General features: G+C 38.2%; 1 protein-coding gene across 1 annotated transcript; it reads right to left on the bottom strand.

Annotated features, from left to right (window-relative positions):
* Window positions 1-1,634: 1,634 nt before the first annotated feature.
* Window positions 1,635-21,778, bottom strand: LOC149196612 (uncharacterized). The gene is made up of 2 exons (XM_089408369.1): window positions 21,645-21,778; window positions 1,635-2,415 (listed from the first exon to the last, which is right to left on the bottom strand). Exons 1-2 carry the CDS (start codon window positions 21,776-21,778, stop codon window positions 1,635-1,637), a joined length of 915 nt encoding a protein of 304 aa, XP_089264495.1.
* Between the last annotated feature and the right edge of the window lie 596 nt (window positions 21,779-22,374).

Genomic DNA, 22,374 nt, shown 5'->3' with positions numbered 1-22,374 from the left:
TTAGAAGGGATTCAAAAGAAATATGCAACTACAAATGGATTTTCCCTCCCTATCTCACAATTCTATGTTTGTTTTAGTGGCCTTGGATAGTTTACCTCATCAACCTATTCCAAGGCTCTAGAACCAAAGAAATTGTGGGTCTGTTACTAGAGAAAAGCAAAATATTGAATTATTTTTACTATGCATTGATTTTAATGGTTGTTGATTAAGTCAGAGATAAATGGTGTGAAACTTTTATGATGTTTGTGACTTGTCTTAAAGGAAAATAATGCATAAAATTCTCATGCAATCTCTTCTTTTCAATGAAACCTACATAAAGGAAGGTAATATCTTTTTTAAATGTAGATATGAATACGATCCTTACACCCTCCCATTGATTACTTAGACATGCAATGTAGATTAGAACCATAGGTGAAAAAAAACAACAATAGAAACCAAAGGAAACAAGCAAATCCCTACTCAAAACCAAAACCCTAGGAGTAGATAAGTATGCACTAAAAGGAAATATCCAATGATTTAGACACGCTTACAAGTAATCATAAAAAAAAAGGGTTGTAGGACAATGGTGAGAAAGAGTTATCTATCCTCGAGTGTCGTGTTTTTCAACAAAGCTATGAACTGATCCTCATAAGCATTTTTTTTTATAATCAATGAAGCCTCTATTTTCTTCAATTTCCATTATTTTCCTCATTTTCCTCCTCACTTGCAACCTATGACATTTCACCTTCCTTTTATCCTCTTTTCCATTATTTAGGGCAATTGACTGTCAATTGTTGTGGCCTATTAAGCTGCAGAACTAAATCTGTCAGGTTCAGAGACGAGATGATTGGCCTCTGCAGGCCAATGCAGGCCAAGTTAAATTTATGAAGAAGAGGGCAATTTGAAAAAAAGCGGGCTAAAGAGTCATCCGTCATTCGGGTATGGACCAAGGCGCACTCAGTGAGATGTCTAAATCCCGCAAAATCTGTTGGAAAAGTGGTGAGAATACAGCTGTTTAATGTGAGCAGAGTAAGAGTACTGCATGAGAAAAGGGAATGCGACAGGGTTATCATTTGGAAGGAATATTTGAGAAAGAGACGTTTCACATTCTTCGTCGCAACGCACCGCAGCCATTCAGATACGCTTTCGTGTGTAAACCGCGGCGGTTTACACACGAAAGCCTATCTGAATGGCTGCGGTGCGTTGCGACGAAGAATGTGAAACGTCTCTTTCTCAAATATTCCTTCCAAATGATAACCCTGTCGCATTCCCTTTTCTCATGCAGTACTCTTACTCTGCTCACATTAAACAGCTGCATTCTCACCGCTTTTCCAACAGATTTTGCGGGATTTAGACATCTCACTGAGTGCGCCTTGGTCCATACCCGAATGACGGATGACTATTTAGCCCGCTTTTTTTCAAATTGCCCTCTTCTTCATAAATTTAACTTGGCCTGCATTGGCCTGCAGAGGCCAATCATCTCGTCTCTGAACCTGACAGATTTAGTTCTGCAGCTTAATAGGCCACAACAATTGACAGTCAATTGCCTTTAATTAATCACAAGAGAGCCTTTTCACAATTCTGGGCTGAATCAATAAATTTATGTTCCTGCTAATAACAGTGGGATGTTTTCCACCAACATTGCTTCACAACGTTCAGATTTCACAGCAGACTTCTCCATGCAAGTTTTTGCTCCTCCCAATAATTGCGCTTCTCCGATGTGGGTACTTTAGCAATTGGCAGCAACAGCAAATCCAGATCCAAATTGATCTCCTCAGGTGCAGTAGGAACTGTAACAATTCTTCAAAAGGCAAATTCAACAAATCATCTTCAAAGTGCTTTAGCAGTGCCAAGCCCACTCTGAAAAGAGTCTTTTGCAGGCCCTCAGAGAACAATGCATCCCAGATCCTAAGAGTGAAGGGAAAAGGCAAATATGCAGAAAACAGAGTCATAAACCATCCGCTGGCATACATGTAAGGTGTGATCATCTGCTCCTCAAAATGCCGACCCAGTTCAGGCAGCTGCTCATTCACCAGCATTGCAAACTCATTCAGGTAATCCTGTAGCAAAGGCAAACCTTCCAAATACAAACCCCGGATTGGCATATTCACAGTTCCTTTGAGCAGTGCCACCATAACCCAAAAGGCTTCTTCCTCCTTCATGTGAAGCAGAATGATGGCAGCTATGAAATTCATCCCCTGTGTATACCCCACATCTGTGTCATACACAGCATAGGCCTTCAACAGATTATGCAGAGATCTCTGTCCAGGCCCTTCTATTGTTTGAAATAATTCTTGTGATGGCAAAGTGCGATGTATGTCTTTCATAATGAGATTCTCCAATGAATCAGATATTTCCGTGGATAAGAGAAGTTGATAAATTCCAGGGTTGGCTGACAGAAGTTTATAACTTTTAATGAGAAATTTTGTAAAAATACTAATTAATTATAGAAATAGCAAATGAAACATATTTAAACTTTAAAATCTTAAGTTTAATTTTCCATGATTATCAATTTTTGAATATAAATTATAAGAAAATTTATTCTTTGAACTATAAGAAAATTAGAATAAATGATATTAACTAATCAAAATGAAAATTAAAATAAATAATATTAACTAATCAAATTGAAGGTTTTTTGGTATTACAGGCCCCAGAAATCCATCGGTTGGCAGAGGAAGTTTTGTGGTGCCAAGGATCTCTTCCTCTCTGACCACTTTTATGTGTAGAATGCTAACACAATTGAGGGAAAAGTATTGTTCATAGCTTCAAGAACTACACCAAGCTCGAGAGTGTTGGTTTCGATGATTACTTCTACCAATTTTAGTGAAAATATGCTACCGGTGGTTTCACCTTGGACAGAGTGGCAATGTACTGTAAATGTGAGATTCCCTACAATCTTGACAGCCTAATGTGGAGTGCAAAGGATGCAAAGATTGTTGGGAGTTAAGGAATGACCATAGCACCTTTCAAGGCGAGGCCAGACCACACCAAAGAGATAAGTAACTATATTTTTTTGGTTAAAAGAGTAGTTAATTTTTGTGGTACTATTTGAAAAGAGTAAGTTGTTTGGTATTTTTGTTAATCTCTTTGGAAAATCATGCAAAGTTCGTGTGTATTAAAATATTGCATGCATGTATGTGTATATCTTGCTAAGTTCCTGAAAATTTTTGCTTAGTTTATGTACAATAAAAAGATAAGTTAGGGGTGTTGTTTTTTAAAGAAAACACACGTGAAACCGATTCACAAAAATATTAAAGAAATCATGATATTGTTCTTGAAAATAATGTATGTAAACTTTTCTTATGAAAAGAGAAAGAAAATAAGTTATTTCATTAAAAAAAACATTTCCAAGAAATAATGAGAGAAAATTAGATTTAATTTCCTTGGAGATATTAGCATGATTCCTATAGACACTTAAAGAAATATGTGCACAATAATAATATCCATTACATTTTAATTTTTAAAGTGAATTTCTATGCTAATTCTTGAAAAGGAAATATTAATTGCATGCATCATTGTATTATATTTCAAAGTGAAATGCCTTGCATACATTATCGTATTAGACTCTTGGATCAGAGAAAAGATTGTGCATGCATTATTGTATTAAATTCTTGGAAAAGAAGAATGTGTGATTATGCACGAAAGAATGGTGATATGCATTAGGCCTTTGAAAAAAGATTATTTAGTGAATGCACAAAGAACAACCAATGTGTTATAAATATATGTATTTGCATGCAGAGAAAATACTAGTTGTGTGCTAGAATTCTTGAAATTGAAACTTGTGTTTAATGTCTATTATGTTTAAACTCTCCTTTTGAGAATATAGACATGTATTTGCATGCATAAAAAACAATAGTTAATGAATTATATTTCTTGAAAAGAAATATGTTATTTCCTTGCATAAAAATTAGAAATATTGTGTTTGATCTCTTAAAAGGAAATATGATATTTGCATCCATGAAAAGTACACTTAGGATGTAGGATCCTTGAGAAGAAATATGTATGGAAATGAAATAATTATTGTGTTAGACCCTTTAAGGAGAAACATGGATTTGTGTACAAAAAAAGAATAATTATTATGTTAGACCTTGGAAAAAAAAACAAATTATTACATGTAATAAATGCATTAGCTTTCCTTTGGAAAATACATATATCCGCAAACAAGAAATAATAACTAAGACATTAGTTTTGTTTTAAGAACAGAGCACATAATTGCAAGTACAATAGACATTGTAAATAGCTCTAACTTGGAAAATATGCTTTTTGAAAAAGGGACTTGCATTTGCATTCACAATAATGGTGTCTATTATGGTAGTTTTCCCTTAGAGGGGGCATGCATTTGCATGTATAATAATAATAATAATAATAATATATTGCATTGAGAAAGATTACTCAGTTACATGCACAAAGAAAAAATTTAGGGGTCAACTTTCTTTGAATAAGTTTTATCTAATTAAATGCACAGAAATCAAAGCAACAATGTTAGCATCCTTTAAATGAAAATGGAGAGTTACAACATTTTCCTTTGGAAAATAAAATGTGCTTCTGTGAGAAGGATCATAGTAATGTGGTATTTATTTTGACATGCTTTGATAATTATTTTCTTATAATTAATGCATGAGCAGTGTTGTTACAAGAAGCATGTTGTGATATTATATTTACATTTCATGTATGCACATGAGTAGATGTTAAAGAATCATTATTTAAGATTGATTATTGGTTGATTAATACTTTATGTAATGATGATATCTATTATCAGTTGGATTGAACCTCAGGTTGAAGGAAGGCAATGCTAGGGTAACCACAAACAACGCTTAGCCATGTAGCTAGCCCTACTAGGCCAACAGAGGGCTCTCTCCGTAAGGATCTCAACCAAATTGACTGGATCTAGAAACTGATATTAGGCTAGGTATAGTAGCACAAGGTTTGATTTGATTTTGAAGAGTTTTGCTGGATTAGGAAGAGCCAAATAGTTAGGGTAAGGAAATTAGGTCAAAACTATAGGGTGTTTGATAGGGCAAGGTAGGCACAACGATCAGAACCTTAGGGTTTGATGGATGAGGTGAAAATAAAGGTGAGGAGATAGGAATAGCATGTAAACCTCATGGATTCTTCCTAAACTGAAGAAAACACACACTGTGAAATGTCTACCCAAAACAGAGCATAAAAGTTATGGATTATGCCTTTTAGACTTGTATACATTCACATAAAGAGTATGAAATGATGAAATGGAGTCAACAATACATTTGAACACATGAAAACATAAGAAAAATTAAACTCAGCATCATACCACATGGATCCCAAAGAAATAGCTACAATTTTTCATTAATCTCCTGTTGTAACTAGTACAAAATGATGTCTGCTCAAAACCTAAGCATCCAATTGAGTCCAACCCTTTACAATTAGAAAGAAGAAGAAGATATATATATTGATTCAACCTCCTCCCATCCTCAGGGGTCGAATCCCTAAGATGAGGAACTAATCCATCAAAAACTGAACAAGAAACTGGAATCTAGGCAACCTAACAACTTGCCTCTAAAAGGGAGGAAACTGATTCATTTGTCCTCAAGATAACTTTTAATCTAATGAATCTACCTTCTAGTAACTATTATCCATCCTATTTACATGCCTAGTTACCATTTACATCAGTAAAGACATCATCTGAGAGAAAACTCAAAATTATAGTCATGGCATAGTGAAGTGAAAATTCATGATAAAATTGCCCTATGCGCAGCGCCCAAGCTCTATGTGCAGTGCTTTTTGAAGGACCATTTTAGAGGTCTTCCCGATGCCCAAATTGAGCTCATGATAGCTCATTGGAAATCATATCCTATATACTTCCCAAATCTCCCTTTAGTTTCCCATTTGGAGTTGATTTGACCCTGCAAAAAGTGATTCTCCCAAGATTGCTTCTGTGGCTCAAAAAGAAGGCAAAAATGTCATTTTTGGGTGTTTTTTGACCTTTTGGTTGAGTAAATGCACAAGGTGCATGTACTCATCATTGTGAATCCAAAAATACTGACCATTTCCTATTTAGATGCCCCTAGGAAAAGCACAGTGCTAATGGCACTGCGCATAGAGCCAATTTTCCTGAGTCAAAAATTGCAAAATTCTTCAAGAAGGCAAAAATTCTCAAAATTTGTGGAGAAAACCACCATCAAGTGTCTGGGTTAGCCAAGGACGCTTCAGCAAGAAACCTAAGCCTATCACCCTCCTTTTTGCCTTTGAGTGATTGTTTTAGCCTTGTCTTCATTTACTTGACTCTTATGTTACAAATATTGTTCTGGGTCCCGTAATGGCGAGCCATATGCCTCATGATTTGATTGTCCCTGATGACCCTTTGTAGCAGCTTCTGCAAATGCAAATTGACCTTATCAAGCCATGTTTCTCTATCCTCCTCAATGTCCTTTTCAAGCCTTTGTTTTGTAGTCAAGGTGGCTGGGGTTTCTTCCTCCTTCATTTTTGATTTTCCTTTGTCAACTTGCTTCTTTTCTTTGAGAAGTTCCAGCTCCATGAGGACTTGTTTGTCACTTAGCTGCTTGTTCTATTGCTCAAGGTATGAAATGACATGTTTAGCTCTCGCCAAATTGTACATCAATGCTCGGATCTGTGCATCTTTTTCCCTTATGGTTATATTTTCATTTGTCTCATCTTGAGCCTCCAAGTCGACTAGCTCAATGCCATGATGAATGTGTGGTTGTTCTAATCCATCATGTTCCATCAAATCAAATTCCCTTTCCTCATCATCATTGAGGCTTTCCTCCAGCATCTTTTCTTTCCTTTTATGCACTTGTTGCACCTGTTGTACCCATTGTGTTGAAGAAGGCAAATCCCCTTCCATAGTTTGTGGAGAAATCATTTGCCTATGAGTTGAAGAAGAAGGCAAGTCCCCTTCCACATCAAATGGAGTAAACACTTGCCTATCCATTGCAAACAACTTTCTAGCCCCTCTCTAATATGTTTTATAGGTTTTTGGCTTCTCAACAACCTTGGTCTCTTCAGCCTTCTCACTTTTCTTTACTTTGGCACTGCTAGAAGGCCTTTCTGCTTCTTGGGGCACCAATGGAGGAATCTGAGGACCATTGAAGATGTCATTGGCAATAAATGTATCCCAGGAGATGTTGAGGAGGTTGAGATTATGTAGCACAATCATCTTAATCAAGGAATAGTGATAGATACTACTCATCTGCTGGGGGTATGGCTTTTTCTATACAATGTAGGTCATCTTCTCAATGTTCCTGAATAAGAAATATGGGATGTTCAACATTTTCACTCTTGTGAAGTGCATAAGAAGCCTAATATGATAGGTGTACAATCCAGAAAATTTGCCCTCACATGTAAAATACTTCATAATGATCCTCATCATAGGGGCATACTTGTCTTCAAGGAACCTAAAAGTAAAGATCATCTTCTTTTCATTCCTGTACCTAGATTTAATGTATGGCTCATAGTAGTGCTCATCCAAGTCTTGTGTTTTATGCCATTTTTCCCCCACATTTGGAATCCTTGTAGCATCGCAATGATGGAGGATAAAACTATAAATGTCACCCAAGCAAGAGTTATCTTGTTATCATGGAGATTGGCTACAAAAATCCTGGTCAGATCAGGATGATGTTGAACTCTTTCTACCTGCTCATAAAACTCATAACACCCTAGATGCCTGAAACAAGAGACAATAATATGAGAATCATGTAACTCTCTGATGTTTGATGGTTCCTCTCTGATCATTCTGCCTCCCTTATGTGGTTTTCTCTGATGTTGAGGTTCATCTCCCATGCTTCCACTGCCACTGTTTTCCTCCTCCTCATAACCTTTATCATCTTTATCTATGTATTTTGAAGTTGGAGCTTTGAAACCCTAGAGAGGGTAATCAAGAAGTGAGTTATGGTGAATAGGGATAGGGGAAGGGGAGAGGAGTTTGTGTGATGTAGGATGAGATATATATGATGTGAGAGTGAGAAGGAGGGTATTTTTTGGTAGGGATTGTTTAGTAAATTGGGGTTTAAGGATTTTGTTTTGGGGATTTAGGGTATAGGGGATAGGTGTATGGATTTTGTTTGAGGGAATTAGGGTATAGGGGATAGGTGGAGGGATTTTGTTTGAGGGAATTAGGGTATAGGAGATAGGTGGAGGGATTTTGTTAATCGAATGTGAGAATAAAGGATATGATAAGCAGGGAGGGTTTTTTACGCAACCTAGGGTTTGAAAATCTAAATAGAAGACCAACTTCAAAATCATGAAATGAGTGTGAGGAGGATAGTTCAATTAGTGTACTTACTTGTTTAGAGGTTCTAGGTGGAAAAAGAGCAATTTGGATGGTTGATAGGGTGGTTTTGGTGCTTTCCGGCCCTATGCGCAGCTCCTTGTATAGGTGCACAACGCTCTAGCTCTATGCATAGCACCATGAAAAAAAGCATAGGAAAATAAGCCCTATGCACAACACTCTATCTGTATGCGCAGCGCTCCGTAATCTATGTGCAGTGCCTCTTACTCTATGTGCAGCTCCTTTTTGCAGGCCACTTTTGGAGGCTCTCCCGCTGTCCAAATTGAGCCCATGATAGCTCGTTGGAAATTTCTCTCTCTTGGCTATATAATGGACCTATTAAGAACTGAAAATGATCAATTATAGCCCTTGAAAAGTCAATTCTCCCAATACTGGTCAAAAATTTCAGAATGAGGGTGCAAAAATGAAGTGTTTTCTTGCAGGAAACTTTTGGAGATCTTTTTCAACTCCAAATTGAGTTCATGATAGCTCATTGGAAAGATATTTTTGTCTAGTTATCATTTGACTCATCAAGAAAGTCATTTGGAGACTCTAGATAGAAGAAAAATAGATTTTTCCAAAGTCACTCCAGAAGTGCAGCAACTCTCTTGTAGAAACTGCATTTTTGACATTTCTCTAAAACCATGACACCTATGTAAAAAGTGAAGGAGTTTTTTCTTCCTTGTTCTATGATGGACAAAAACCTCTCTCACTTGTGTCAAATTCACATTTTATTGGTCAGAAATACAGTTTGAAGAAAAATCAGCCCTTATGTGTGGTAAATGACTTGTCCCTTGGAATGACTTCTTGACAAATGATGGAGACTTGATTTTGATGATATGAAATGGCCTCATACTTGCCAAAATAACCTCCCTTATGCCTCATATACTCATATGTCTCTGATTCTGTAGCCAACCCTAGCTCAATGGGTGAGGAAATTAGGGTTTAGTGCTTGTGGAAAATGATGATTTGGACACCCTCTGGAAAAGACAACTCCCTTTGGCATGCACTTAACCCTTTGAAATTTTACCATTTCACTTGACTATTTCCTTTGAAAAATTGATCTTTTGATGGTCTGGCATCTTTGGAACACTAAGCTAACATCTTGGGATGGTGAAATTATTACATTTGAAAGACATAAAATTACATAATGAAATAAGAATTTCTCTTTACAAATAATATTCACATGGTGAAGGGATTTTATTTGATCACCCTTTACTTGTTGGTCTTATGCAATGGAATGGAACCTTGGCAAACCTAATGACCTAATGAAACCTTGAAAAGCCCTAAAATACCTAATGAGACCTTGAAGGACTGAATTTGAAGATGACATAATGACCTCATGACTGATACAAATGGCATGATAAAAATAACTTCATGGATGATGCACAGTCAACAAGATATGAAACTATGCCAGACAGTAATCACAATTAGGGAAGAGTGATGTTTTTGGACTAGGACTACCATCAGTGACTAAATTTTTTTCATGACCTAGTGGAATGATAAAAAAATTATATGTGGGACACCTAAAATGAATATGAAAAGAGCAATTTTGATCACTGATGGTAGTATGGAAATAATGACTCTAACAATATCAACATATGTTGATGACAATGATGGCGGGAAAGGATGGCGACTTGTGCAAAGGATAGATTATGTTTAACATGGTGGCAGGTAAATAATTATTTGTCCATGCAGATGAGTGAAAGTTGCACGATGGTCCGTTGATGGAACAACTATGCCACAAAGATATAAATATTGAAGATTTATGGGTAAATGATATCATGATGATTGTACTATATTTTAACTAGATATTTTGTATTTAATTGATATTTTCTTGTATATTTTATGACAATGGTTAAGGGATGGACTACCTTATAAGCCATTGAGTGAGGGGTGAACACCGTCAAATGAGTTTAATAATAAAAATAAACATTTGTTGGTTTTCACCCTATGGGGTTTCCAGGGTATATTGGCGTCTAATGATGTGGTTTCTTGTTGTGTCGTTTTTATAATGTTGATCCATTCTATGATGTGATGGTTATATTATCAAGAATGTGATTAACTAATTGAGTTAAAAGAATCATAGAATTGATGCAAGGTCACATCAAAAAGTTTATGTTAATATGCCACAACAGTGGTTGTTAATGTTTATCTAACTTACTATTCATTTATTGAAGTTACTCTATGTAATGATGAGGATTCTATCTTATGGTTAGCGACGAATCTAGAATAGTAAATTGAATAGTTACTCGTGGGTAAATTCTGTAAAATTTTCTAACTCTATGCATTTTCATGCATGGTTATTGGGGGATGTTACAAGTGGTATAAGCGCTGAAGGTTGCAAAAATGGCTCCTTTGGGAATTGTTAAGCAAAAAAGAAATCAAGGTATGCTACTATTGGGCATCATCTGAGGTATGAGTCTAAAAATCCACATATTAATAAATGCAATAAACTACTTTTGACATGAGATGCATGGTGCATGTTTATAACCGCATTGAAGAATAGTAAGTAATAAAGTCTCCTGCAAAAATATGTTCATGACATTTGAATCAAGATTAGGATAAATGACAATAAACCTTTGTTACACTTATGAACAATCCTGAGCACTAACTAGTGAAAGTGAGAATTGTCTACCAACCTTTACATGTGTGATAACATTAATGATACATTTAATGAACATAATTTAAGTTATCATGCACTATTTATAAAGGATAAATGCATATTATAGTGATTTTGTGTGAAACAAAAGCATGTGTAAAAGGTGGGAGGGGTTTTCCTTGAATAGTACAATAGGATGTTTTAAAAGATATTGAAAGAAGCCCTTTAGATTAAAAATAAAATAAACAATGAGTGGAGTACTGAGACTTGACTGTAATAGCTAGTTGTTGATTGCGTCTTGTCATGGTTGCATTAAGATGGTTGGTAGCATTGATTAGTTAGTGTTGCATGACTAAATATTAAAACATATGCATGAATTGGGTTTGATTTAAGCTTATTGCAAGTTATTAAAAAGTGATTATGGTAGTTACTTCATGTACCAATATGTTGCTGATAGTACACTATGGGAATTGGAAATGTTTGGATATTTGTATATACTTTTATGCATGACAATATTGTATGCATGAAACTAAAATGGTTGCGAAAGTTAATACTTGTTTAAACAATGTATATTTATGACTAACATTGTTGATGGGATTAAGTATGGGTAGCTTAATGGAAACATGAAGACCCATGAAGGTAAAATGTTGCAATGTGAATTGCAATTGTAAATGAGAGAGTATAATGTTATGATATGCATGATTGTGCTATTTGTAAAATTAGAATGTATACCACCTGTATGTCAGTTATGTTTCCTGTCAATCTAGATATTGTGGACCCATGTTGTATGAATGCATGATGTACAGAAACTTTTCTTTTGTTTTTAATGATAATGTGCATATGGTTTATTATGTAAATTGTTGTGGGAAAGTGTGCTAAAAAATAATTTCACATGCAAGACAGTTGTGGATAGTTGTGAAAGGCTAGGAGGCCTTAGGTTAATGGTGATTGTTGGCCTAGAGGGGTTGATGGAACTTGCCTTCCCAGATTTCCTCTCCCTGGAGATAAGATAATATCAATAAGGGAAAAGTTTTTTCCAAGATGGTAATCGGCAAAAAAGCTTGAGGCAACTTTGTTGATTTGGAGCATGTTGGAGGAGCCCCATGTTGAAAATAGCAACAAGAATGCTAAATATAGAAGTGATAAAAATATCATTGTTATAAATAGCATTTCAGGATACATTCCAATTTTAGTTAGTCCCTGAAATAAAATTGAGAATTAAAATTCGAATTTGATCTTAGAAGTTGTTTGAAAAATAATTAATTAATTCATCTTGAGTTAATTAGTTGGAGAAAATCAAACATGAAGTCTATGTGAAGACATGCAACAATTTTCCCTTTGATTGAGAAAGTTATCCCTTGATTAAGGAGATCAGGATGAATTGTACTTTGAGTTGTAATTGGTTAGCTTAGTTAACTGAGTTAAGTCCAGTTAGATTAGTTCCAACAGTTTGTGGAATTGATTGTGAGTTCGGTTAGTTAATGCATGCATGCATGTAACTACTGCACTTCAGATAACTGAATATTCTCTCATAAATAACTCATGCATGTCAGCTCAGTCAGAGACCCAATTGAGATCAGATTATGGGACAATGTACTATCAGTTGCTGGAATATTACATTGAGGATATCTCTTGCATGCAGAAGGATTCATTCCTTGGAGATTGCGTAGTTACTTCTGAGTTTGGTGAGTTGTGTGAGAGGTGAATTCACACAGGTGGTAGCCAGAGGACCCAAGAGAAACTGCACAAGGAAATAGGAGGCTTGGAGGATTGAAGGAAGGCATATGTTTTGTCTATTCAGTCTAAAGAGCTGAATAGCTTGTGAGCTAAAGCTTTGTGTAATCCGGACATATTTCCACTTGTATGATAATACAGAGATCAGGGTTTTTAGTTGAATCTTTCCCCAGAGTATTCTTCTATGTTCATGTGTGATTGATTTCTCATTCTCTGTTATATGTGTTTTATTTGATCTTGCTCAAAATCGATCAAGCTTCCGCAATTTTGTTTATAGAAGTAGATCAAGTATTTTCCTTAGTATATTGCATTATCTGGTGAACTAAAGTGGGAAATTCTACATGGTATCAGAGAAAAGGTGATCAAAACGAAGAAAAATATACAAAGAAGGGAGAAGTTTGAAGTTTGAAGTCCCTGATTATAGAAATCGAATTCTTATCACATCTCAAAGTTCACCAATGGCGTTCAACGGTTTGAGACTCGAGTATGCCCTTGATGGAAGCTCGAATTATCTGGCCTGGAAGGATCGCGTGGAAGAAATATTAGAGGAAAATGGTTTGAAGGACTTCATTGATTAAGAATTCCCCAAGCCAGAAGCTACTAATGCCCAAGAACTAGCGAAATGGAAGAAATGTTTAGCTAAAGCGAGGAGGATTCTTTTGGAGGGAGTTCGAGACCACATAGTCTCAAGTCTCTGCGGGAAGGAGACACCATTTTCAATGTGGAAAAAATTGAAGGATCTATATCAAAACAATAACGATCAGAGGAAGCTGGTGCTGAAAGGCAAGCTTCAAAAATCAAGTGTGAAAAGGGCGACACGATCTCTACATATCTAAACAAGCTCACCACCTGCATGGATGAGCTTGGAAATGTAGGGATCACGACAGCCAATGATGACATGGTGAGTCTTGCTCTCGTTGGTATTCCTAAGAGATGGCATAGCTACCAAGACTTGGTAAATGGAAGAGAGAAACTGCCAAATTGGGAACGACTTTGGTCAGATCTGATGCAGGAGGAGATAAGAAGAAGCACCAAAGATGGATCTTCATCAAAGAAAGATAATGAAGAAAATCTAGCCTTAGCGAGTAAGGCAAGGAAAGGGAAGGGGAAGGCATCCCATTCTAAAGATTGGCAAATCAAAAGTGAGATGCTTTCATTGTCATGAGGTGGGCCATTATGCTACGAATTGTCAATAGAATAAATCCAAGAAGGGATCCTCAAAGGGATCATATGGTGAGGCACTGGCCTCATAGTTCGAATTGGATTTCACCCTCATTGCATGCATGGCTTCATTGATGCTGGGTTGTGTTTGATACCTGGACAATGGAGCCTCATTCCACATGACCGATGACAATAATCTATTTAGTACCTTCGAGGAGAAGGACCTCGAGATGCGCATCAATATGGGCGATGATGGAAGGTACCGTGTTTCAGGTGAAGGTACGGTTGTATTTCAGAGGGAGCATGGAGCTCCTCTCACCCTGACTGATGTAAAGTATGTGCCTGGTCTGAAGAAGAATCTTATGTCTATCGCTATGCTGGAAGACAAAGGCTATGATGTAGTCTTTAGTAAAGAAAAGGAATTCTTGATGCATATCGGCACTGGACAGACCAAGAGGATTGGGATTCGAGTAAAGAATTTCTACAAGTTGGAGGTAGACAATTGTGCTACATTGAGTTCCAAAGCTGAGTTGGTGCAGAGCCAAGATGTTGGCAAGCTATAGCATAGAAGATTGGGCCACTTGCACCATGGGGCCTTGAAGATCATGCAACAGATTTCTACTGGACTTTCCAAGCGAAAACTGGAGCAAGTGGACACGTGCAAAGGTTGTACCTTGGGTAAGTATGTGAAATATTCCTTTGAGGATCGAGACAGTAGAGTTGGATCAACCTAGATCAAGTTCATATAGATGTGTGTGGACCATTCTCTGCAGCCTCCACTGCTAAAAAAAGGTACTATGTTATTTTTATTAATGTTTTTTCTCGTAGATGTTGGATCTAGTTCATGCAAAAGAAGGATCAAACCTTCTCAAGGTTTTGTGAGTTCAAAGTCTTGGTAGAGAAAGAATCTGGTAATAAAATAAGGGCCTTATGAAGTGACAATGGTGGAGATTATGTCTCCCAACAGTTTAAGGAAATCTGTGCAGCAGAAGGAATTAAATAGGAGTTGACGACACCCCATAACCCATAGTAGAATGGGGTGGCCGAAAGGGAGAACAGATCGATTGAGGGAGCAGCTCGAGCGATGCTGCATGACCAAAGCCTACCACTTCATTTGTGGGATGAGGCATGCAATACAGAAGTATACTGGCAGAATAGAAGCCCGCATCATATACTAGGAATGAAGACACCAGTGGAGGCATTTTCCAGGAAGAGACCAGATGTGAGTCACTTCACGATCTTTGGATCATCATTTTATTCTCATGTGACCAAAGATGCCCAGAAGAAGCTAGATCCAACAACTGAGTTGGGGATACTTGTGGGGTACACTGATACACCCCACAACTATTGGGTGTTCTTGCCTACCAGTCAGAGGACAATGGTACGCAAAGATCTGAGGTTCGATGAGCAAAAATCCATGCGAGTGTCCCTTGAGAGGGAGCTCAAGTTGCATGCAGAGGAGGAACTTTTGGTTCTTAAGGAGGAGGAGCCTCAAATTGATGTGGAGCACCTGCATGCAGAGGATCCGGCAGCGGATACATCCACTCATGCAGAGTCTTCTAGATATGGGCAAAAATGCTCAAGGGAAGCTAACAAGTTGATGCTGGATGCGAGAGAGAATGCGGGACAACCATCTTCTCAGTGCGGACAGAGGAGATAACCCGAGCGGTACACTGGTTACATGGCCTTGGTTGGGGAGTGTGTAGAGACCGAAACTTCTTCCTTTGAGGAAGCAGTGCAGCAACTGGTGAGCTCCAGTATTGCAGCAATGATGCTGCAACTCTTGGGACTCCTGGGACTCCCTTCTTTACTTTTATCAACCTGGTTGTTCGTAACAAACTTGGAAGCGACAGTGCTATATGCACAAGTACTAGCTCTTACCACAGGCTGTCACTTTATCAGCTAGCACAAGTCTGCTAGGAGCTTAAGCCAACTTCTATGAGCTCTTAGAAGAAGTTTTAACTGTGATGGATGAAAGCTAACTCAAAAGAGGCTAGTCTACTTGTAAAAAGACGCTGAAAGCTTAAAGGAAATGCAAACCCTAGCAAACCCTAGTTTTACCGGCCAACCCTACTGGTGCAAGAAAAGAGATGAAAGCTGCAGAAATGGATGCCATTGGATCTTGGAAAGGTAAAATGCATGTGACTAAGCTACTTCTGAAGTAAAATCTAGAAAAAACATCTTTTTGTATCTTTGAGTAATTTTGCAGAATTATTATGCATGTGCTTTAACGATTTTTTACTGTGCAGAGGTTGATTGGCAGAAGGAAATAGAGTAGATGCTTGCAGGAGGTTGGGAAGGTGAGAAGAGGGCCTAAGGGGTCCCTAACACCCTTTCAAAGAGTTTCACAGTGATCAGATCTCGAAAAACTGCTCACATGAACTTCTACAGGAAGTCTGTGGAGGTTCTATAGGATGTTCTACAGGAAGAGCCGAAAGAGGATTTTCGAGGGTTGATGGTGGAAAAAACGGTGGGAAAGTGGAAATGGAGGATGGAAGAGGATTTTAAGGGGTCTAGGACCTGGTAAATGAAGCTAAGGAGTGATGAAGGTGGTTGGACTTGTTCAAGGATGGAGGGAGCAATGCTGCACAAGAATGTAGAAATTAGGGCAAATTGGAAAAGTGTGGCAAATGAAGGGAAGGCATCTTGGATTATGGGTTGGATCAGGTTGTATGATGGAGGAAAGATAGGTAGTGATGCGTTACAGGTTCTATGCATACTATTTTCCAAAACTGATCGAACATAGACTGAAGAAACCGAAGATCTATCTATTTTGACCTAATCTAACCTAAAAACCAGAAACATGATGAACAGAAGTTTATAGACAAGGAATCATGCAAGATAACTATGGAAAATAAGCAAGAATAGATCTAAACATGCAAGTACAACTGGTTGCAACTTTTCCCAACTAAAAATCTAATACTAGCAATTGCATGGAAAGGCAAAAGCAGTGTTTTTGTGGCAGCAAGTATGTCTTGGTCTCGGCTCATGGTCCCAAGGAGGGAGAGGTGAGATCAAGGATTGCTTGATGGCCTTTTTGTAGATATTTTCTGTCTCCAAACTTTCGAATCAACTTGAAGCACTAAAATCTATTTTAATCATCAAAAGCAACCTAAGTAAAAAAGCAAGATCTTAACCTAGGTAACAGAAATTATTCTATGAATGCAAGAAAAACACATAAAAGTACACAAAGGAGGTACTGGCACTTGGGTTGGGCCCAACCCCAAGAGCTACAACCTCCTATGAAAGCTCAGAGCTAGTGCAAAGTGAAATTTATCTCCATTACTCAAAAAATAATCATGTCACAAAATTGTTTACACCAAGAGCTCGAAAATGAGGTGAAATGCAGAGCTGCACTAAAGTGCAAAAAAAACTGTTCAATAGATAAACTACCAAGGCTTTAAGCCTTCCTACTTATGCACCACAAGGATTCCCAATAGCCCTCCTTAAATTTAGGAGCTTGGCTACTCAAACTGCAGTTAATCAGCCACTTCACAAAATCTACTCGGCTACCCCTTGAAATCATCTTTGGTGGGTTGTTGAACTCCGAGCTGATGGTGGAGAACTCGAGGAAGGGGTCATTTAGTGCAAGAGACACCCTTCCTACAATTCCTCAGCCTTGTTCCTTCGTATTTGGCTGTTAACTTGGTCATAAATGCTTGACCTTGGTCCAAAAGATGTCCAAAAATCTGCAATAATCACGTATTAGACTTTGTGGTCAAGTGGCTATTCTCATTCATTCAATTAACATAAATATATTCAAAAGCATGCATAGAAATATGAAAAATGGTGGATTAATCGAGAATAATAGGCAAAATGAGCCCAATAAGTTACCCATTTTTGGGGCTCATCATCACCCCCCTGCTGAATGTGTTGCTCATCATCTGAGCAACTAATCTAGCTCATCATCTTTGATTGCTTTGATTGCCTCTCTGACATCCCAAGCTTCTGAGGTGATGTCCTCTTCTTGGTCATGAAACCCTGCTTTTCTCTCTACCTCCTCCCATTGCCTATGTTCTTCTTCTTCTTTGACCCCTTCCAGCAGTCCCAAAAGAAATGGAGGACTGAACATTAGGCCAATCCAGTTGGCCTTTAGATTTTGCATTGACTGTTTGTAAAGTGGTACTCTAGCCGAGGCCTCCTGCATCCTTGTTGGGGAGTGGTACTCTCTTATTTTCAGAATGTGGGACAATGTGTTCCATCTCCTTGTGCAAGAATGAATGCAGTTATCACCCAACAATCTTTCCATGTCCTCAAAGTGAGCAATGGCCTGAGCTTGTCTTTCAATGTAGTCTAGGAGAACCTAAGGGTTGTTGGCTAGGTGTTGATGGGCATACACTAAAGCTGAGGGATCTTCTGGTTCTACTCTAATCATGAGTGGCTCACTTAGCTCCCTGTCCATAACTTTCCAAATTTATGCTGCCCTCTTTTCCTCATGTTTTAACCAAGAGGCCATGGCCATTAGTTGCACATCTCCCAATGCTGCATTGGGGTCCCATAGATTCATGTTTGGAAGTGCCAAGTTGTGTAAATAGAATTCTGCTAACTTGGCCTTATCTTTAGCTGAGCTACTGTCACACAAATACATGATCTGATTGTAATTCTGGAATGGAATAGTGTCCCTTTGGGCCAGTGTGTTAATTTGAAATTGCAACCATTGATCTTTAAGATATAATTCATATGAGTTAGCAGGTTGCCTAGATTGTAAGGCTTCTACTGCCCAACTGGCCATGCAGGCCATTTGGGCTTCTTTCTCTTGCACCTGTTGTTTTAAAGCTTGTATTTCTTCTGCTGCCTATGACTCCTTTTCCTGTAGCAGTTTCGTCAGCATCTCAACATCAGTTGGCAGCTTTTCCTCTCTCTACTATTCCTCGGTTGTTTCCCTATCTGCTAGAGGTCCTTCTTGTTGTTGCTGCTCTCCCCCAATGGACGGCATATCTTCCTTATGGCCTTCCTATAGCTGCAACTGCTTTCTTAGCAGCTCATTCTCTTCCTGTAATTTGGCTCTCTAACTGCTTTCCATTTGCCTCAACATGGCCAACTCTTTTCTTGATTCTTTTAGCTATTCCTCTAGGTGGCCTATGTCTGCAACGCCCTTGGATTTGGCAATCCTCATCCAAGTGTGAGTCCTAACCCGCTCTTGTTCCAATGCAAAGAAAAGTGGTACAACAAACTTCTGTGGGATGATCTTCCCACCTTCTAACAGGTTGTAATATGAGCCCAAGCTAGGCTGAGGGCTTGGCTCCAGTATCTCCTCGATCTTTTCTTCTCCCTGTGATTGTTTGGTTGCCTTCTCCTCCAATTTCTCAGTCTCTTTTAACATCGCTAGAGTTTCCTATAGAGATGTTTCAGCTTCCTGTAGAGCTGTTTTTGAGTCCATCATCCTAATTCTTTCTCTCCAGGTGGAGGTTTTTGGGCTTCCTCTTTCATAGGTGATAGATATCTTTGAAGGAGACTCTTCTTTCAATTTAGTGGTTGTGTCCTCAATGACAATTGGTTCCTTTGATTGTGGCTGGGGTTTGCCCACTTTGATCCTTGTGCTTCTCCTGGCTTTAAAGTACATGGAGGTTTGCCTCTTTCTCTTTCCTTTTTGTTTTGTAGGTGTGCTTAATGCAGCAAGCATAGTTGCTACCTCCCTTGCCAATGTCTCTGGGGATTTCTCTTCCTGCTGGTCTTTTTCTTCGCTTCCTGTAGAAATGTCTGTGTGCACTATTTCTATCTGTATAACTGATATCTCAGGGTGTGCCTTTCCCTTTTCCTTCTGGGTGATTGCTTTGGTTGTGGCAGCCTTCATTTGGGCTTTCTCAGCCTTTTCCTTTTTACTCTGTATCCTATTTTCCCTTGTTGTTTTTGCTGTTGTTTCTTCCTCTGTTTTAGGCCTAACAGTCTTGCCAATTTCTTTCTTTTATTCTTGTGCTTCTTCTGTTTTTCCCTCTGCTTAAATGTTCTGTGTTCCCTCATCATTGTTTTTCTCAATTTCTTCAATGTGCTCCCTATCCTCACTGCTGGATGGGGTGATTTTTTCAGCCAAAGTTCTAATGTTGTCATCCCTGGACATGTTTCTGAAGATTTCCCAAGATATGGGGACAGTATAGGTGTGTAAAGCATCTTCCACCAATAGTTTGATGAGCCCATGGTGGGCCAACTAATTTGGGATCCCTTCATTTAGCTTTGTACCACATTCAATTAAGGACCAAAGAAGGAAATACGGGATGCTCAGTTTCTTGGCTAGAGGCAAGTCAATCCCATGCCTTATTCACATAACAACCTGAAATGATATTCGTAGATGATGCTAAACCAACCTTCACATGTGATGTACTTCATAATTTAATAACTAACTTCACTCTAGAGAGGAGGCAAGCTTGTCCTTCTAACTCTGTTTTTGTCTTCTACAGGATGCTCCTCGGGCAAAAAAAATGATTTCTTAGCAACTTGGCCCAAGGATCTCTCTTCTTTGCTCCAAGGGATCCCCAATGGTAGACCAGTAATTCTACTGATGAGCTCAGGGGTTAGTTCTAGGGTCAAACTCCTAAAACTAACTGTGGCATGTGTCTTTGGATGTCGTCTCAGAGACATTAAAAACTCTTCAATTATCTCCTCATCATGACCCTAAATTTTGTCAAAGAAGGATATCCAATTTGCTCGGGTGAAAAGGTCCACCACCTCAGGGTGCTCATGCAACTTGCTAGAGTCTGAGGGTTCTTTCCTTATGAATCCTCCTGGCATGGTGCTGAGTGCTCTTTTTATGTTTTAACCAGAAGAGAAAATGATTAGGAAAACAAATAGTCAATCACTGGAACAGAGGATAGTTGAATTCAGTTTCTTCTGAACCCTAGAAGGAATTTCTCATGTGGTCCTTACAATATCAAATAGCAATAATTCCCTTGTTTTAAGACTGTTGTCACCCAGAATTTGACTGTCTGTTTATGAAAAGAAAAAAAATTGTTTTTATAGAACAGAGCATAGGGACACAAGTTCTCTTCTTAGCACATAGATAGATATGTAAATTCAATTTTTCCACACACAGAGGGTGGCCCTCTACTACTGCAAGTATCTTCCTTACAGGAGAATTTAAAAATGATGAGGATATTTCAGAATGCAGAGGAAGAACTGGGTAAACTCAGTGGAATATGCAGGCAAACTTTCACGCTTTTTCTCAATCCACAGGCAGACTTTTAGTCTCATTTTTCAAACTAATGTCATTCAATTCACCACCTTGTACAAATAAATCATGCACAAAGAAGTTTTTTTCGAGCCTACCTCATTTGGAGCTTCAAATTCAATGAAAATTCCTGGTTTTCCTTCCGTAGAGCTATCCTCTACCTTTCCTGTAGAACCCTTCTTGTAGAAGGCTCCCGATTCCTGTAGAATGAATCTGTGCTTCCGATAGAGCCCGATAAGCGAGAGATTTTCGAAATCAGGCAGAAAAAATAGTGGAGGATGACTGGTTAACTGTTCTCAAAGTGGTGGATATGTACTCCATTCGAGAACGTCGTGAGTGTAGAATGAAAAGAGGGTGGTGCATGTTTCGACTAAGCGTCTTTTAACTGCGACATGATTCATGGTGAGGGGATGAGGTGGCCGGACCAGACCATTGATCCAATGTCATAACCATAATGTTTCTACGTGTTTCTAACCGCCATCACCTCCTCTCTCCTGTTATCCACCGCCACCACTACCAGTCCTGACGATTTCTCCCTGAATGGACACTACACACATGCTGGCTGCACATGTAATCGGAAATTTTGAATGTAACGGGGCTCATTTGGATTTCACGAGGATATGTAACTGGTCGAGAGTGGCCAGTTGACTGGTGACCGATTCCACTCAATCCAAACCATTCCCATAGTCATGCAGCTTTTAAAATATGATTTATGCAATTGAAGAATGAGTTTAGGCACTTACCTGTGTGGTCGCGGCCGTGTTATGCAGATTCCAGGATTTGGAACCCATTCCTGCGTTTGTTGTTGCTGTATGCACACTGCATGCTGGCCTCTGTTGCTACTGATATTCTTACATTGAAGAAGAGCTCCATGCATGTCTCTTCTGCCATGCTTTGCTGTCCCTGTCTCTGGAGTATGTCTTTCAGAGGGATCAGCTGCTACAGGATTCCTGTAGGATGTCCTGTAGTTGCTTCTCCTCTTGGAATGCAAGCTAGAATGAGTAGGGCTATACTACTAACGAAGGTCTCGGTTGATGAGGAATTTAGATGGAGGGTAAAAGTTATGGTGAGTGAAAAATAGCTGCTTGATTTGTCATTAAAAAAAAAATTAAAAAAATGCTATATTTACAATAATTATTTAATAAAATTATAAATCTATTTTAATTGATGATGATGATGGTGATGATGGTTAATGTCCCTTAAGACCAAACATTGATCTATCGGACCTAAAGAAACAAATTATTTATTTTGATTTAAGATTTTATTGAACTTAGAAGTAACAATATCTTTAATGTTATTTATGTTTTGCAATACATTATAAACTATATATATAAAATTTATGTACATGTAAAATAAAAAAAACATTCCATTCTTTTGCTATTCCATAAGATTACAATGTAAACTCCGGGAAACCAATAATGATATACTTAATCATAAAATTGCCAACCAAGAAAACGCAGAATAAATACGAGA

The sequence above is a fragment of the Pinus tabuliformis genome, chromosome 2_2, assembly GCF_031772625.1.
Source record: "Pinus tabuliformis cultivar Carrire ecotype Pingquan chromosome 2_2, CPIR1, whole genome shotgun sequence".
Taxonomy (NCBI): domain Eukaryota; kingdom Viridiplantae; phylum Streptophyta; class Pinopsida; order Pinales; family Pinaceae; genus Pinus; species Pinus tabuliformis.
The sequence above is the reverse complement of the archived record's forward strand: the minus strand, read 5'-3'. Positions and strand labels throughout refer to the sequence as shown.

Bases quoted from the DNA above. Each gene is read 5' to 3' on its own strand.
- LOC149196612 (XM_089408369.1), bottom strand. From the start codon at position 21,778: ATGCATGGAGCTCTTCTTCAATGTAAGAATATCAGTAGCAACAGAGGC. The intron at 2,416-21,644 runs GTAAGTGCCTAA...ATAATTAATTAG, and splicing joins ACACGGCCGCGACCACACAG to TATTTTTACAAAATTTCTCA.